The sequence below is a fragment of the Chroicocephalus ridibundus genome, chromosome Z (genome assembly GCF_963924245.1).
Source record: "Chroicocephalus ridibundus chromosome Z, bChrRid1.1, whole genome shotgun sequence".
Taxonomy (NCBI): domain Eukaryota; kingdom Metazoa; phylum Chordata; class Aves; order Charadriiformes; family Laridae; genus Chroicocephalus; species Chroicocephalus ridibundus.
The window spans coordinates 75,695,418-75,711,183 of record NC_086316.1 but is presented as its reverse complement, the minus strand read 5'-3'; the positions used below and the strand labels follow the sequence as shown (position 1 = coordinate 75,711,183).

General features: G+C 40.8%; 1 protein-coding gene across 1 annotated transcript in view; it reads left to right on the top strand.

Moving 5' to 3' along the window:
- Window positions 1-15,766, top strand: part of UNC13B (unc-13 homolog B) — a 216,744-nt gene that overhangs the window by 55,707 nt on the left and 145,271 nt on the right. The window contains exon 8 of the mRNA XM_063319831.1: window positions 10,553-10,775. Coding sequence (XP_063175901.1) covers window positions 10,553-10,775 — 223 coding nt within the window. The remainder of the gene's footprint in view (window positions 1-10,552; window positions 10,776-15,766) is intronic.

The window sequence follows — 15,766 nt, the reverse complement described above, 5'->3', positions numbered from 1 at the left end:
TTCAGTGTCCCTGCTGATCCAGGCTTGACAGTGTGAAGTGGGGAGGAGGAGTTCCTCCTCGAATAGTTGCATAATTAAGACACAGAACAAGCATATGTTATGTTCAGCGAACTGTAGAAACTTAGATGTGCTTTATAAAATGTGTTAATGACAAGAATGTTGTAGCTTCCAAGGCACCAGGCTGCTGGCATCGCTTAGTCCTTAATTGGAGGTTTATATAAAACCTCATTTTTCGAGTACTGAAACTTATGAACACAAAATAATGTGATAACCAAGACACACACTGTTGGTATTTAAGAGCACACAGAGTAACCAGTCTGACTTGTCTGTATCATCTATTCCAGTGTTAATGTATGTTGCTGTTGTATGTTTTTAGAATTGCAACTTTCCATTTTGTATCTGTCTGGACTTCTTAGTGTCTTCAATTCAAGTTTGTACAAGCTTAAATTTGTTCCCAAAGGTGATCTAGAAGGGATTTTTTCTTAACAAATTGAGGTTATGCATATTATTTTTATGAAGCAGAAAAACGACTTGAAAAGGCTAAAAGAAATTCTGTTTTCATTAACCTTCAAAATATCAAGACTGTCAGCCCAGGTCTTCTGCGATTATGCTGAAGGACTGAGATATATACTGTTAGCTTCTGAATCTTAAATGAAGCAGCATATGTGTTGAATCTTTAATAAATTCATCTTTTATCCAAAATGTTAGATGCTGGAGTGAAGTGGGTGTTAGTAAAAACAAACAAAAGCGGAGTTTTGAGATTCTAGCTGAAAAATCCCTTGCTTTCTGTCCCTGCATCTTTTCCTGTTTGCTCCTGCAGCATTGCCTTCCCGGTTAGTCTCTAGTTATAGCACGCCCTGGTTAGCCAAGACCCAACTTCGCAATGTGAGAAAACTTTCAGGGTAAGGAGCTGGTGTCTAAAAGCAGCTGGTCTTCTCTCCACTCTCCCCTGCTTGGCATCAACTGTGATCTGTCATGAGCATGGAAATAATAGTCTCTAACTGGCTTTTGAAAGTTTGTGGGGTTTTCATGCTGTTCATAAGGAACTTGGTAGCAGTAAGGTAGACAGGTAAGTAGCTGGCTCAGGGATATCACTGTCAGTTTGAGGACTCTTGTCTATGGGAGGTGGTAATGTTTCTCCTCCAAGGATGGACCTTGTATCTGTGAGGCTTGTTTTTAGCATTGGTGGTTTTCTTGTTGCAGTTTGAAACTGTGAGTAGTGTTGTGCCAGCCATCAGACCATTTGCTATCAAGGAAACAAGGGCTAGGAACAGTCTGAGCTGGCTTCAGGGGTCAGGCTTGCTGTTTTCCCTTAAAGAGACATTAATTCCCTCTGTGCAGATTACAGTGGTTTGTGCAGAGGCTGTCAGTCTTGGAGTTTTATCTTTGGGAAAATGTAAGCTCCATTTCCTCTGTAGTTTTTCTGATCTGCATATTATTTTTCAAAATTCATAGTATCTTCTGATATTTCTTCCCCAGTTGCTGTAGGACACTTCACGTGCATTCATTTGTGAATAATGACATGGGCTTAACTAGCAGGTAGTCCAAGTGCAATAATGTTGTGCCACTGCAGAGTTTCTCTGGATCTTTAATAGTAGTCCAGGCTGCAAATGCCGGAATGTTGGTTTCTTTTGCCTCGTGCTGTTGACCTGAGATAGGAACCTTTTGATGGAAAGAGGTGCTGAGGCTGCTATCACATGTGTTAATAGCTTGAGATTTTCAGGAATAAGATACACATAAGCTATTGTTTGACTTACACATTAATAGGAAATTGTCTTCTCTTTGATGTCAACTATTTATTACAGCAAATTAAAGCTCAGTGCCTTCTCAGTCTGTCAACTTCTTGCTCCCTTTCCTCAGCGGTCTGCCTGTGTCCCTCAATGATGCTGCTGCTCTCCCTACCTCTTGTTTCCATACCCTTTCTTCTGTTTGTCTCGCCTTCTCATCTCTCTTTGATGCATGTATTTTACTCCTGTTTTCTTTGCTAGTTTGGTTGCATGTTCCTCTTTCTCCTCTTCTTTCCCCCTGAAAAACGCTCAGGTCTCTGTCAAAGACGATCATTAGGCAATCTGTGGATTTTTGTTGTTGTAAAAAACAAGCCGGAGATGATAGCCCTGTGGTCAGGCCACGTAAACACTGGCTGGTGGATCCTGGTATGCTTCTGATGCATCTGGGTAGTTCATCTTGCCAGCATGGCTGGCCCAGATGCATTGTCCACATGATGGCTTGTCACACTTGCTGCTGTGGACCCAAGAAGCAGCATTTGTCATGTCTCAGATGGTAGTCTGCTGGTGCTTGGCTCTATGGACTTCAGTTTTTCTCACTTGTTAAAAAACAAGAAAAAAGTTTTTATTTGTTATTCCTGTAGGCAGGAGAGGAATAACCCTTCTATGCTCCATGGAAACTGCACCTATTCAGCATTATACCAGTTTAATAGGAAGTTTTTTCTAAATCAACCTGGTAAAAATATCATTGAATTTGTTCCATGCAGGTACTTGGGCAGAGCTGCTTCGTTTAATGACCAAAGCAAGCAGAGGTGTTACTTTTTTCCCCTCTAACTACGCCTGTAGGAGTCAGAAGGGAATGACCTACCTTTGAAGCCCTACTAGATAATACAAGTCCCACTTGAACTTGAGCTATGGCTGTACCTGTGCAAAGCACCGCATGCGTGTGCGAGAGCCTGTAGTCCAGGGACCCTGAAGTACTGAGGTGTATCTGAGGAACTGCATTGCTTTGTAAACCTCTTATGTCTAAGAAGAAAGGAGCAACCTGGTTGTAGTTCTGATGCACCATTATTTCCCAGATGGGGAAAGAGGGTTAAACTCTATTTTGCTTTTTTTTTTTTGGGGGGGGGAGGGAGGGGCAGGGAGAGGGGATAGTTCACATCTGTGCCTATTTTTCTTTTTGCTGCCCACCTTTTCTTCTCCCATAAAATTGAAATACATGTATTACATGTGTATATGGACTAAACCCTTGGGAGACCAAGTTACTAACCAGGACCTTGCTTGCTTACTGTCTGGTGGTGATTTTTTTAGGATAAAGATTCTTTTTTTCAGAACTGTTTTTTTTGCAATTTTAGGTAAAAGCAAGAACCTAGTCCATTTCAACTTTGAGTCTTGTTAATGAGGGCAGGAGGAGGAATTTGTTGAATCCTCTGAGCTATCTTTTTCCTGGAAATGTGTGCCTGGCTGGTAGCTAGAGATGGGGCTGGTAGCCACGACAGAAAGCTCTTGCTTGTTCTCCGCCTGCATGTGAAGGATTTGTTTATTGCCTGCTGCACTTATGCATCAACACTCCTGTAAACTTCACTTTTTAAAGTGTTTTTTACACACCATCTTCTAAAAATTCTGGTTCTGAAGCGTTTATTTGAGTTGCAAATTGCGTTAATTCTTCCAAAGAGCTTTGAGGGTTGTATGTAGTAGTTTGTTGCCTCCATCATACTGAGAATGACCTCGGCGTGACAACGTGGATACTGATAAGTAATAACATGGCTGTCTTACCAACTTGCAGTTTAGTTTTAGCATGAGTTTTGTTGTCACCTTTAATTTTAACATGGAGAGATTTGCTTACTGTTGCAGAATTAACTTGTGATTATTTGCATCCTTAATATGCTGGGAGAGAGAGGGTTTTCTACCAGTGTGTATAGATAACAAAGTACTCTTCACTTAACGGTAATTTACCTGCAAACAGAGTTTTTCATGCTCTTATTTCTGGTGAAGGGCTCTCACCACTGGGTTAGCGTTGTTCTGGGAAGGGAGCAGAAGTGGAAAGATGAAGCAACTTTTGCCGCTTGACTTGCACAGTTTAGAGTCCAGTCTTAACCGGACTCTAGTTTCTGAGTCATTCTGTCTGTAATCCTGATAACGTGTGTACTAGGAAATACAGTGTTTAACTGCTCTTGCTAAGTAGTGTGCTGATAAATATTTTGTCTACTTGTGTTAATTAATACACGATTGCTCAATTATTCCTAGAGCTTATAGTGATCTGAATCTTCAGAATGTCTTATAAACAAGCCAGACAGAGAAGAGTAAGCCCCAAAATAAATGTAATGTTTTTATAATGAAAAAAAATCTCTTACATTTTCAAGCTTACAATATGTAAGGCATTTTAAATACATGAAAAGTATGCTTGTGGTTTGTTTTTCTAAGCTTTCTTTTTCCATTCCTATTCTTTGCTGCCATTTGCGTTACATGCAGGCAACTGGAGTTATTTCGGATGGGGAGAGCAGCTGAGTACGTAACAGTTTGATTTCTTGCAAGTTTTCTGATCCTACAGTGATGCAGCATGCTCTAGTAAAAGGAAAGTGGAAATATTCATGCATATAGAAAATCTGCTCCATTGTATTTTCTTTCACTTTCACCAAATCTTCATATTTGCGTGGATGGTTGTCGATTAATTCTTTTCACTGTTTAGTTGTGGTTTGCCCATGTTTAAGATGAGTTGCTTGCACCCTTTACTGGAACTTGAAGACAAAAAGGAAGAATTCGACCATTCTTGTTTTCCTGTAAAGATGATTCTGTTTTTCTGCTTGTACCCTTCTTTTGTGTTGTTCTTCATACCCACATAACCCCAAGTTAATGTTTGCAGTAACCGAAAAACACAAGAGAATTTGTAGTGACTGTTTTACTAAGGTGCAAAGATATGCTGGGGGTGATCACAGACATTCCAAATACTACATATAGGAGCAAATCTGAAAGCAGAAATGGCTAGTGGACACCAGTGTGACAGAAGGGTTGCAGGTATTGTAGCGTATTCAAGCTCAGTGAGATACCATGATGGTACAAGTGGTAAGGTTTTGTTTTAACTAGTGCTTAGCAGCCTTGGAAAGGTAAAACTTAGATACTGCAGCTGTCTGTGGTATGCGGAGCTGATGCCCACACCTGAAGACTGGTGTGTGAACTCTCCCAGAGGGCCGCACAGCTTAATGTTAATTTTTCCAGAAAAAGTGCATCTTCACTTTGTGGAATTCTCACAGATTCCAACAGGTGAGGCTTCTGCTTAAGCTACAGTGTGTGGCTTCTACTGCCTGTAGGACCTGCAAAGATTGATCCATTGGTCTTAAAACGAATATGTCTGTTCCCTCTGTTAAAAAAAAAAAAAAAAAAAAGAGCAAGGGTGTTGCTGAGGGGGACATACAAGGAAAGGTGACCGTGACTACCGCCAGCGGGGAGGAGATTCTGCCTGATGCTTTTCCACTTTTGACATAGTAGAATTTGGAGAGGACACTCTTACTGCAGCCAGGTAACTTAAGTCTCATGTCCAGCTAATGTTACAGTGCATTTCATGGGTAGACCTCTTCTGCGTTTTAGAAATCCTCTACCAGTGACTTCCCAGTTTCTCCTCCTGCAACATATTTGTCCTCCTTGTTCAGCTGTCTTTGATCGGACCGTAAGTTCTTTAGGCATCTACAGTGCTGGCAAACCTCCTCCTTCTGTTGGATGTCCCAATTGTTTGGGGCTATTCTCGGGTGAGTTCTCTTAGGTGAGAACTAACTAAACTTTTGTATACTAAAGTATTTGTATACTAAACTTTCATATACTAAAACAAAGACTACTGTCCTAAATAGCTTTATTTTGTGTTTGGGAGGGAAATGAGGTGCTTAGGCATTGGTCAGTCAGAGATTTAGGAAGGTTGTGTAGATGGTGTTTCTTGTGTTTATCTGTAGTGTTGGTGTGTGGTGTTTTTGTTTTTAAAAAGTCCTTGTATTCACGGAACTCCCTCCCTCCCTTCACTTTACTTCATCCTTCCTGTGCCGTCGTCTTTGAAATCATGTTATAGGCAGGCTTCAGCCAGTGTTGATGACTGTGTTTCGAAGTGATGTCCTTAGCTTGACGACCTAATGAAAAATATACTTCTAATTGTAAACTTATGACAGCAACTGAGAAGGAAGCAGCGGAAACAGCATGTATGTAGCTGGAAGACGTTTTCCTGATGAGAACTTCTTGCAAGAGAAATGCAGCTCAGAGCTTTTCTAGTGGGGCAGAAGGAGCTTTAGAAAAGGGATGTCTTGTGCTGCTGACCTGGTTTCATTTTAGGAGAGGGAAAAACTTAAAGTAGGGTAGATGTTCAAGGCAGTCTTTGCACTTCAGAGTGTCAGTCCAGTTCTTGGCTGTTGAGTGTTTCAGCAGCAGAAAGTATTTTCAAGTGGGAAAAACAAGGTTATGAAAGCTCTTAAAGTGAAGACTGAATATTGCTAACTTGCTGTCTTAAAATTATTTAAATTTCTAGTCTGTTTTTAAGTGGTGAGGGCAACAGGATGGACTAATGACTTGTGAAGCTCCACTTAAATAATTTTTCAAAACCTATGAGTTTTTAGTATGGAGAGCTCTAGAAGAGCCTCAAAAATATGGCCTCCTATCCTTCTGAGATTTTTTTTCCCTCCTTGTTACTTCAGTAGTCCTCTCTAAACTAGCATGCGTTTTGATTATAAGATTTCAGAAAGTGTAGATGATTATCAGAAGTGACCGGTGGTTTAGTGGGTGGTGGAGTATGGGCTCTGAGACTTAAGGAAAGATGTTGGCAGATATCACGAAAAGAAGTTTAAATGGATGAAGGGTGGGGAAGGTGAGTTGCAAAGGCCCTGGTGTGGAGCTGGCAGAGATGTCTACAGGACTTGGACTGGAAGTCATTCCTTCAGTTAGTACTCTTCTGTCTTTTCTGCTGTTATAAAAATAGACAAGAACTGTGGAAGTGCAGTGGTTTATTTTGGAGAAGTAGTGGGGATTTTGGGATACAGAACCTTAAATGAACCACCTTCTTCCCAAATGGCTGAGTGTGCTGCACTTGCTGCTTTTGTCCAGGTTTTTGCTCAAGTTTTTGGAGGATAACTGGACCCTAGCTCCCGGTGGCTGATGAAATATCACTGCTAGAAAAGCAGGAGGCAATTTCAACTGAACGCAGCCTTTTGAGAAGAGCTCATGCTGTGCATTGGGACCTTAAAACAACAAAAACACTTGTGAAAGTGCATTAATCCAGTCACCTATAATAATGTTGCTGTTAGCTTTCCTTCCTGTCCTGAAGCTTGATGTAAAGAAAGTTGCCAGGCGTTAAATGTGACTAGTAAAGCTGGCATGACAGGACTGAGCAAAGTGGTTTTGAGGTCAGTGTATTAAAAACTAAATGTGTTCTGCCCTGCAGCAGTGGTGTAATAACTTCTGGAGGTGTAGGAGTGGGGAGTAACAACAGGATTTCTAGGAGGTGGTTTGTTTCAGAGAAGCTATCTCCCGTCTTGATTTTCCCCACTCTTTGTAAAATCCTGCTGTGTGATGTGACTGTCCATTGGGTTTTCTTATTATGCTGCCTATATGCATGAATATTCAATGTTAAATATGAACAGCATGCTTCTGCCCTGCCCCTTCAGCCTTACCCCACACTCTTTGCACAGTGGGTCCAGCAACAGTTTTCATCCCTTAAGAGCTCTTTGGTACATGTGACGTTTCTCGAACTGGGATAAAACAATTAATGACTTTTTATGTTTATTGTTAAGTATCTTGTTATTAATTAACCGATCTTCAGAGACTGAGGCTAAGCTACAACTTTCCTTATAGAAAATTTGGTGTGTCATCTGTTTGAAGGGGATTGTGTTTGAATTTATCACACCGTGTGTGTTGTGAGGGGTATTTTGCTGAAACATGGGCTGTAATGCCTGACCCCTCCTTTTGAAGGGATGCTACATCCTCAAAGCTGCTTCTGCAAGTTCTTGTCAGTCTCTTAAATAAAATCTAAGTGTCCAATATGTTAATGAAATGGATCATCACCATGTGCAGGCATTTCACAGTGTACTTTCTTGCAAAGGTAATGTGTGCAATAAGCCACATATGGGCCAGGTTTTGGTGCTTTTAATCAGGCTGAGCAATGTCTTCATTTGTGAACACTTCTGTTAAATAAAGTGAGATTGCTTATAGGTAAGGTGCAATTCAGCATGAATAAGATTTTCTTGAGCTGGCCCTTATTTATAAGTCCGTTGAGGATTTCTGCCTGGTATTAACATCTATGGATGCTGTAGATGCATGGCACGTACATCAGAGAAACAGTGTGTTCCTGCATCATCCATGTTTGTAGTAGCCGGAGCCTTGTACCCCTCAAACATGTCATTGGGGAAGCATTTTGTGTCCTCTAAGAGAACTCCTCTAAACACCAGTAAGAACTGGGATAAATTCTTGTTCCACCTTTTATAAGCATATATGCTGGAAATGTCTGATTAACATTTAAACTAATAATCTATTTTTAGATGTTGATTAGAGATACTGTGATTCATATGGGAAATCTTCATTTGATCGTGCAGAGGTGAGATGTGATGACTGGTTAACAAGTCCAGATAGTGCTTCTGCAACAGTCTAATTGGGGAATTCAGAGATTTCTGAGCCCATCGGTAGGACAGAGTTGCTGACCTGGAGAAGCTGTGCCTGCTACCTGATAACCATAATTGTGTAAGCCTTTGCGTGCCCTGATACTAAGTTTAGCCCAATATTAGTGAATTACTGGATGCACTATTGTTTTGACCCAGATAATTTTACTACTGATTTGTACTTGTTATTATACTCTTGTGGTGAGATAAATTGTTTATCCCTAAAGCTGTTGGTGTGATGTGTTTTACCAGATCCTGAACCTGTAACTCAGTTAGGCTGACTTAAGCCTGTACAAGTGCTTATAATGATTATGCAGCCACAGCTGGAAGAACATACCAGAGTTATTTAGGCTTTACCTTACATGAGAGTTAGATCTGATGGGGAGAAGAAATTAGTTGAGCAGGAAAGTGAGGAATTAGGCAGCTCTTTGAAACAGTGTTTCTGTCCCAAGAAAAGTAATTATTGTGCATTAGATGATAATGGCTCAAGTGTTCTGCAGTGACATTGCTCATCAGAGTAATAGCTCGTTATCCTTCTGAGGATGGTGTGTGCCTTGTGATCTACAAATAGATCAACCCTTGCTCCACTGACTGGAAGTTTGGTACTTCTCAGAGGGATTTGGTACTTTAGTGTATCGAGTAATTTTTGTGTAGCACATATTGAGTGTTTCTCCTAAGCACTGAACTGTAATAAAATTGATGGACACTGTGCTTTTAATAAAGCTGAATAAAGCAGTATATGATTGCTGTTTACTTCTATTCAATTGATTAGAGACTGACAAGAACTATGCAGCATTTAAACTACTAAAAAGCAGGAGGCCTAACTCCATTTTTGGTGTGGACAATCAAATTGAATTGATTGTACTTAAGAGAGCAGAGCTGGGTGCCTTCCAGTGGTTTGTATTTTGCAGACATGTTTTCTGCTTGGGGTTGTTTTCTACTCTTCCATCCACTTTGGGGAACTGATGTTATCTGACTCGGGAAGGAGCTGAAAACATCATTAAGAACAAACTTTGGATTAAAAAAATGAGAATTGAATTGGTGTGTGAAGTGACAGCGGAAGAAAAAGGTGTTCCTTTATGCTGCATTCCATCTCCTTGGAATTCCAGCAATGAAATTCAGGGTTTTTTATAAGGATTTGGCATGAAAACAGCACTTTCACTTTATTGTTCAGCCTCATGGTGAATGGCTGTGTAGGGCAGATACCACTAATAACTTACCAGAGGGGGCTTTAATTTGATTGTCCCTTTTAGACAGGCTTTTGGTGGTGGAAAGAGTGAATAATGGCTGATCCTTATTTTCCTTTGTTTCAAGCATGTTAATGGTGCACTCCACTGCCCTATCGTGTGTGTATTTCACTCTAAGCTTGCAAAGATAACCTTGCATTCTGCACAGCCAAACACAGCCATACATCAATATTGTATTTTTGATACTTTTCCTTACTATGACTCTGCGTTCCCTTTTTCTGAAGGGTTAGCCAGCAAAAGTGCTTCTGCAGGGACAAGGACTCATTGGAAAAGAGCTTTTTCATTTGTGAAGCCTATCACTAGTGTTGAGTACTAAACTTCATCTGTGTATCTATGTGTGTTAAATGTAGCCATTTTTACCCTATAAGAAGTAGTATAATTGTTTATAAGCAGAGCTGCTCTCTGAGTTCTTCTGATTTTGCTAGAGTGCTTTTAATTAGTTTCTCTTAATTTAAACTAATACTTTTACAAAAAGAAAAATTCATAACCCTAAAGTACTGTTTAAGTATGCTGAGAAAAGGAGATAGGAGACAGTATTATAGTTTAAAGGTTGAAAAATTCCTGGAAAGAGCTCCTTTCCGTAAAGGAATGTTTATGTTCTGGTTGGGGTTTTTTGCCCCAACATCTAAATGTTCATTTTGGCAGCAGCAAAGAACATGAAATTTTGGGTGTTAGGTGGTTTTTGTTTGTTTCAAATAAAAATGTCTTAATCTGCTTACTAGAAAAGACTAAAGAGAAATAAACTAATATAATAGGAAGTGGGAAAGGAGACTGTGAAGGCGATCATAGGAATTCCTTGGTGCATACTTGAGAGAACTGGAGGTTATAACCAGCTACCAGATGGAGATATATCCACAGCAGAAAGCCTTTTTTTGGTCATTCTTTGTAAATAAAATGGGCTTCACTGTTCCAGCAAGGCAACATGAGAGCGATGCCCTTAACTGCTTTTGTTTCTTAGCCTTTGAAGATGCTGACAGTGCTGTGGATGATCGAGACAGCGACTATCGCAGCGAGACGAGTAACAGCATTCCTCCTCCGTACCACACGACGGCGCAGCCCAACGCCTCTGTGCACCAGTTCGCTGTACCGTCGCGCCTGCAGCAGCAAGGGGTCCTGCGGGAATCTTGTGCTGACTCCCTACAAAATTATGATCTGGATTATCGGGAGCATGTGGCCATCAGGTGGGTGCCATCTTCTGGGTGGCATTTCTTTTCCCATTGATTTTTCCATAGCGGATCCTGAAGGTGCCATTCTAGCAGAGGAGAGCAGCTCAAAGGCTCTGAAAAGGCTTATGATAGGAAGGTGTTACATGTTTTGTTAATGCTGAGACTCTGCTGTGAACCAGGAAAAACCCCTAAGGCAATTTATTACACTAGATGTGACAGTTTAGTGAATTACCTTTTAAAGATATGCTCAACTCTGAGGTCATTTATTCTTGTTTCTACTTTCACCTTACCTTTTGCAGGCCAGAGCACCGGGTAAGTGGTTGTTCTGATACCATTGCGTGGGTGTGCTTCCCAAGCCAGTGAAACACGGTCTAGCAGAGTTATCCTCTTAGGAGTTTCTTTCTTGGGGCAGATTTATTTTCTGTTTCAGATTAACTCCTGTTCTTCTATTAGCTCTGTCAAAACAGCATATTCAAGAAGAAAGTCTGCAACCAATGAGTTTTGGGGTTTTGTTTTGTTTTGTTTTTTCCCCCTGTTATCACATAGCACTGTTGATAGTGCGTTTTCCCTTTTGGTTTCCTTTGAGCTGGATGAAAGAGAGTTTACTTGTTCTAAGTTAGCTTTTTGACCATAAATCAGCAGTTTCACACTGCTTTTTTCTTTTTTAAGTATTAAGTATTACAGCATTAACTTACTGGAATCAGTGGCTGTGAACTAAAGCTGGTTGTGCTCGGAACTGTAGAAAACTTTACAAAACCGCTGTTCCAAATAAAGGATGAGTTAAGTGTAAGGGGAAAGCAGAAGAACTTGGACAGTACTGGTCAGCTTGGTAAGAGTGGGTGTGTAGAACAGGCCATGCTGCGGCTTCTGCCTTTGGTGTCGGACAAGGAGGAGGCAGTTGCTTAAACTCTGTCACAATTGGAGGTGCCAGGTTTTATATGTATTATGACTGGTTTGTTCTGCCTCATCCCCCTTGGTAAGAATGTTCTTGTTCCCTGAAGTCTGAACTGGAATTCTATTGCCCTCATAGGTGCGTGGCTGAGATAATTTTTACTCTTTTTGCCTTATGGTCTTCAATGGTAAAAGCTGAAGTTTAATGGTAACATTTAACGTTGTTACTGAGATTTTAAGCAGCAGAGGTTAATGTACCAACAAAATGCACTTACTGCAGTGTGACATGTCATTCTTAGTGCTGTTTTCCTAGTCCATTAAGCATTTCATATAAACAAGTTATTCCCTTTCCCATGCTATTCTGTACTGCTGATTTGCAGTAGTAAAATTGCTGAAAACCTTGCTGAGAGTCTGGGAAGATAAGCTGAAGCTTTTTCTTTATGGAGGAGCCAACCTGAACAGTGGTATTCCTCCAGCGTGGGGAAGCCAGTGGCGGCTGGGTGTTCTTTTAGTTATGTGACTTCTTGGGGTGGTGTTGACAGTGCAAGGAATCTTTCATGGCTCACCTTGTTAGGAGGAGGGGTGGTGAACTTTTAATTGTATCTGATGGATACATGAGTTCATAAGACCTTCCAAAGAAGCATTTCTGGTTTGAATTGTTAAAGAATACCAAGACAGAATATGTATATATTTTCTGGTTTCCTGAAGGTGTTGATAGGAAAGGATCTGGGCTGATGAAGTTTACTTAAAAACTAAGAGCTTTGTAGTCTGCTTTTTGTCTAATTACTTTCAGTCCAGGAAGGCAAGTCCTAGTGGTGATTGATTCCCTCTGAGCTTTCCTGTTTCCTGTGCATTTTCCACAAGCCCAGCAAGATTTTTTGCTACATATTTAATCTCAAAACTTAGAAAATGCAAAAAAGCTTTCCAGAGAAGTTATATGGGATTCTCTTTCTTACCAGACAGGTATTTCTAATGAGAGCTGGCTGGGTAGATCTTAAATATTTTCAGAACTCAGTTGTAGCTGAGTATTGCAAAACCAAATTCTGTTTGACTTTTGCTCCTAGCAGCACTAAGTGCTGTGGGCCAGGCAGCCACCTGATGAAATCAGTGTTCATGGCAGACTGCAGTAGGTGATTGAGGAAGTGACAGCTTGTAGGAGGCTGTCCTGGGCAGACCCAGAGGAACCAAACAAGGTTCTGCTGAAACCTGTCTTGAATTGGACAAAAAGTTGTCTATTCCAAAGTGCTTCAATTGAAACAGTTTGTACTAACACCTGGGATTTTTTTTTCTAACAACATTTGGATTTGGCTGGAAAAGTTCTGATCCTCTTCATCAGCTGTTACACGTGATTGTGTTCTTTTGATAGAAGGGCATATACTTTATTCCCCTGCTCTCCTAAGGATAACAAGTATTATTCTTTGTCCTTGAAGTGTGTTTTGCTGCCAACAGACAGTTTGACTTCAGAATAGCACGTGCCTTCCCCTTGGATTTTTTTTTTTTAAGCACTAACTTTTCTTTGCAGTGTTCATTTTGTGTAACCATGTGTCCTCCATGTCTCCCTGCTCTTGCTGTATTTACTTCCAAGGCGATATGATAGCATAGATTCCACTGTGAGTGGCCGAACTGACCTAGAGTCCACATCTGAGTCTAGTCAAATGACAAGCCGCCAGTGCTCGCTAGAGAGCAGGCGCTCTCTAGATCTGTCCGATAGGTGGGTTAACCTCTTTGCAGCCTGTGTGCCTGTCTCCTTGCTGTTGCTGCTGTGAAGTGGTCTTGTGACACATTTCGGCTGATACTTGCTGTTTGCCTTGTCTTGCCTTTCAGATCTGTGGTTGTTTAATGCTGGGCTAATGTCACCTTCTTCTCCTGTCAGGTGTTGGATTTCTTGTCACTGCTTTATTTCTACTAAAAGGAGTGCTTTGTACCATAGCAGGGGAAACACAGGGGGGAGGAGCTCAATTAGAAAAAAAAGTAATTTCCTTTACACCTGAATTAGTCAATTGTTGATTCAGCATTTAAAGCTAATGGCTCTTCAGGCATTCATGTAGCTCCCATTGCTTTCAGCTGGGATTTGGAAGGGCTTGATCCAGTAACTGTGGTGGCCCTGGGAGTCTTTTAAGTTTCATTTTCTTTTTAAGGAAAATTATTTCAATTACCAGCTTAAGATTGCAAGTGTAATAAGTGTTCTAAATTGTGTACAACAGGGCTCATTTAAAGTAATGAGTATCTTTCCAATTAGCGTAAGTTAGCTAATACTGATGGAAATGAAGCACTAAACCAGCAGTAGTGAAAATGCAATGACCTATTTGTCTTTCAGGGCTATCCCACCAGTATCCTATATTGGGGTGCCCCAGGCAATTCTCAAGGGGAAGACTTGTATTAGCAGTATCCATACAATATCCACGTGCGCTTTGCACTTTCCCTTCTCTCACCCTGCTCTTACAGGGTCAGGACATGCGTGCCCTCATGTAGTTCTCAACAATGAATGATGTGAGACAAAGCTGCAGGGCATCTTTCAGATGAGCATTTTGATTTTTTTTCACATCTACTTTCTACCTGTTTATTTTTATGTAGGCTGGCAAGAACTCTTCCTGTGAGATTTAAATAAGGAAGAAGCTTTCTTGCTACTAGCCTTCGGGTTGTTAAACAATTGAGATAATCCTTCTGATCAAGGGCTAGGAATTAATCCCAAAATTCCAAGGGTCAATTACTTGGGTTTCTAAGGAAGCTTCAGATTGTTTGATAGCAAAACACTAGCTGCTTTAATCCATTCTCCCACAATGGACATTGCAGGTTCTGTTTAGATTCATTGTAACTGGGAAGTACAGAACCTGAAAACCATCTAAGGCTTGCGATGGCCTAATATCCATCACCAATGTTTTGTTTTGCCTTCTGATCCAGTAACAGCTCCGAGGATCTTAATCTTGTGTTGGTCGGAGCCCCCTGAGGGCATTGGCTGCAGTGAGAGCCCTCCCAACAAAGAGGAGTGGTGGAGCAGCTGGGACTCCTCGTGTTGCTGGCGCACAGTTTGCGTTTTGTCCCCTGTGCCCACTTCCCTGGAGTCCAGCAACTCCTGAGTCTTTGCATGCAGTCTCTGCTCGGTAGCCACCCTTGGATGAAACAAAGTGCCTGTGTGCTTTATGAATACTGCTAAAACAAAGTCTGCAGCCTAGAGTGACCGAAATGCATGCATAGCATAGTGGAATGGTGTGCGTGGGCACTGTATCTCAAAGTAGTCCTGTTACTGTAATAAGTGACTTTTTTCAGCATGCCTAAAAACGTAACAGCAGAGTACTGGTACAGCCAAGGCTGTGTGCCCTCGCTTGATCACTAAAAGCTGTTCTACTTCAAACAGGCATTTCTAAATTTTGTGCTACTGTAACTGGTGGAATATCATAACCCATGCTGCTTTTTTTGACTATTTGATTGAAATGTAATGTGGCAGATTGGCAGGTTTTCATGTTTGTTATCTCTGGATGGTTCTGATTTTAGCTTTCCTGTATTTAATGCATGTTTTTTCATTACTATTTTTTCTGTCCTTTCTAGAGCTCTTTTTAAAACTGTTATTTTCCCCTTCCTATTTTTTTTGCTGCCTCTCTTCCTTTTCCTCCCACCCTCTTTATTTCTCATCTCAGACAAGGATCTCTAGCTAGAAATGAACGAGTCAGGATCATTCCATATAACTCTGAAGATGGAGAAGAGGAACAGGAGAGTAACTATGAAGAGCTAGGAAAACTGCTAATAGAGGAATTCCTAGAAAAGAGTCATAAAAATAGAAGTTGGCAGGAAACAAACACAAAAAAGATGCAAACTCTCTCAAAAAGAGAAAATTTCAATCACTGTGAAAGATCAAGGTGCTGCCAAAATGTGTGTGTGGAATCAGGGTCTGTAGATGTCCCTAGGTATCCTCAGGAATATGATACAATAGATAGGAGAAGGAAAAAGAAGCTGCGATACAATTTTGAAGAGAGTGAACAAATAAGCCTGAAAAGTAATGAAGGTCTGCAGTTTCCTGGGGAGAAAACAGTTTATTTGAATGGTGTAGCAGCTAGTTCTGAACCTAACGATGATTTCCCAGTATATGATAGAACTGGAAAATATATCAATAACTCTGA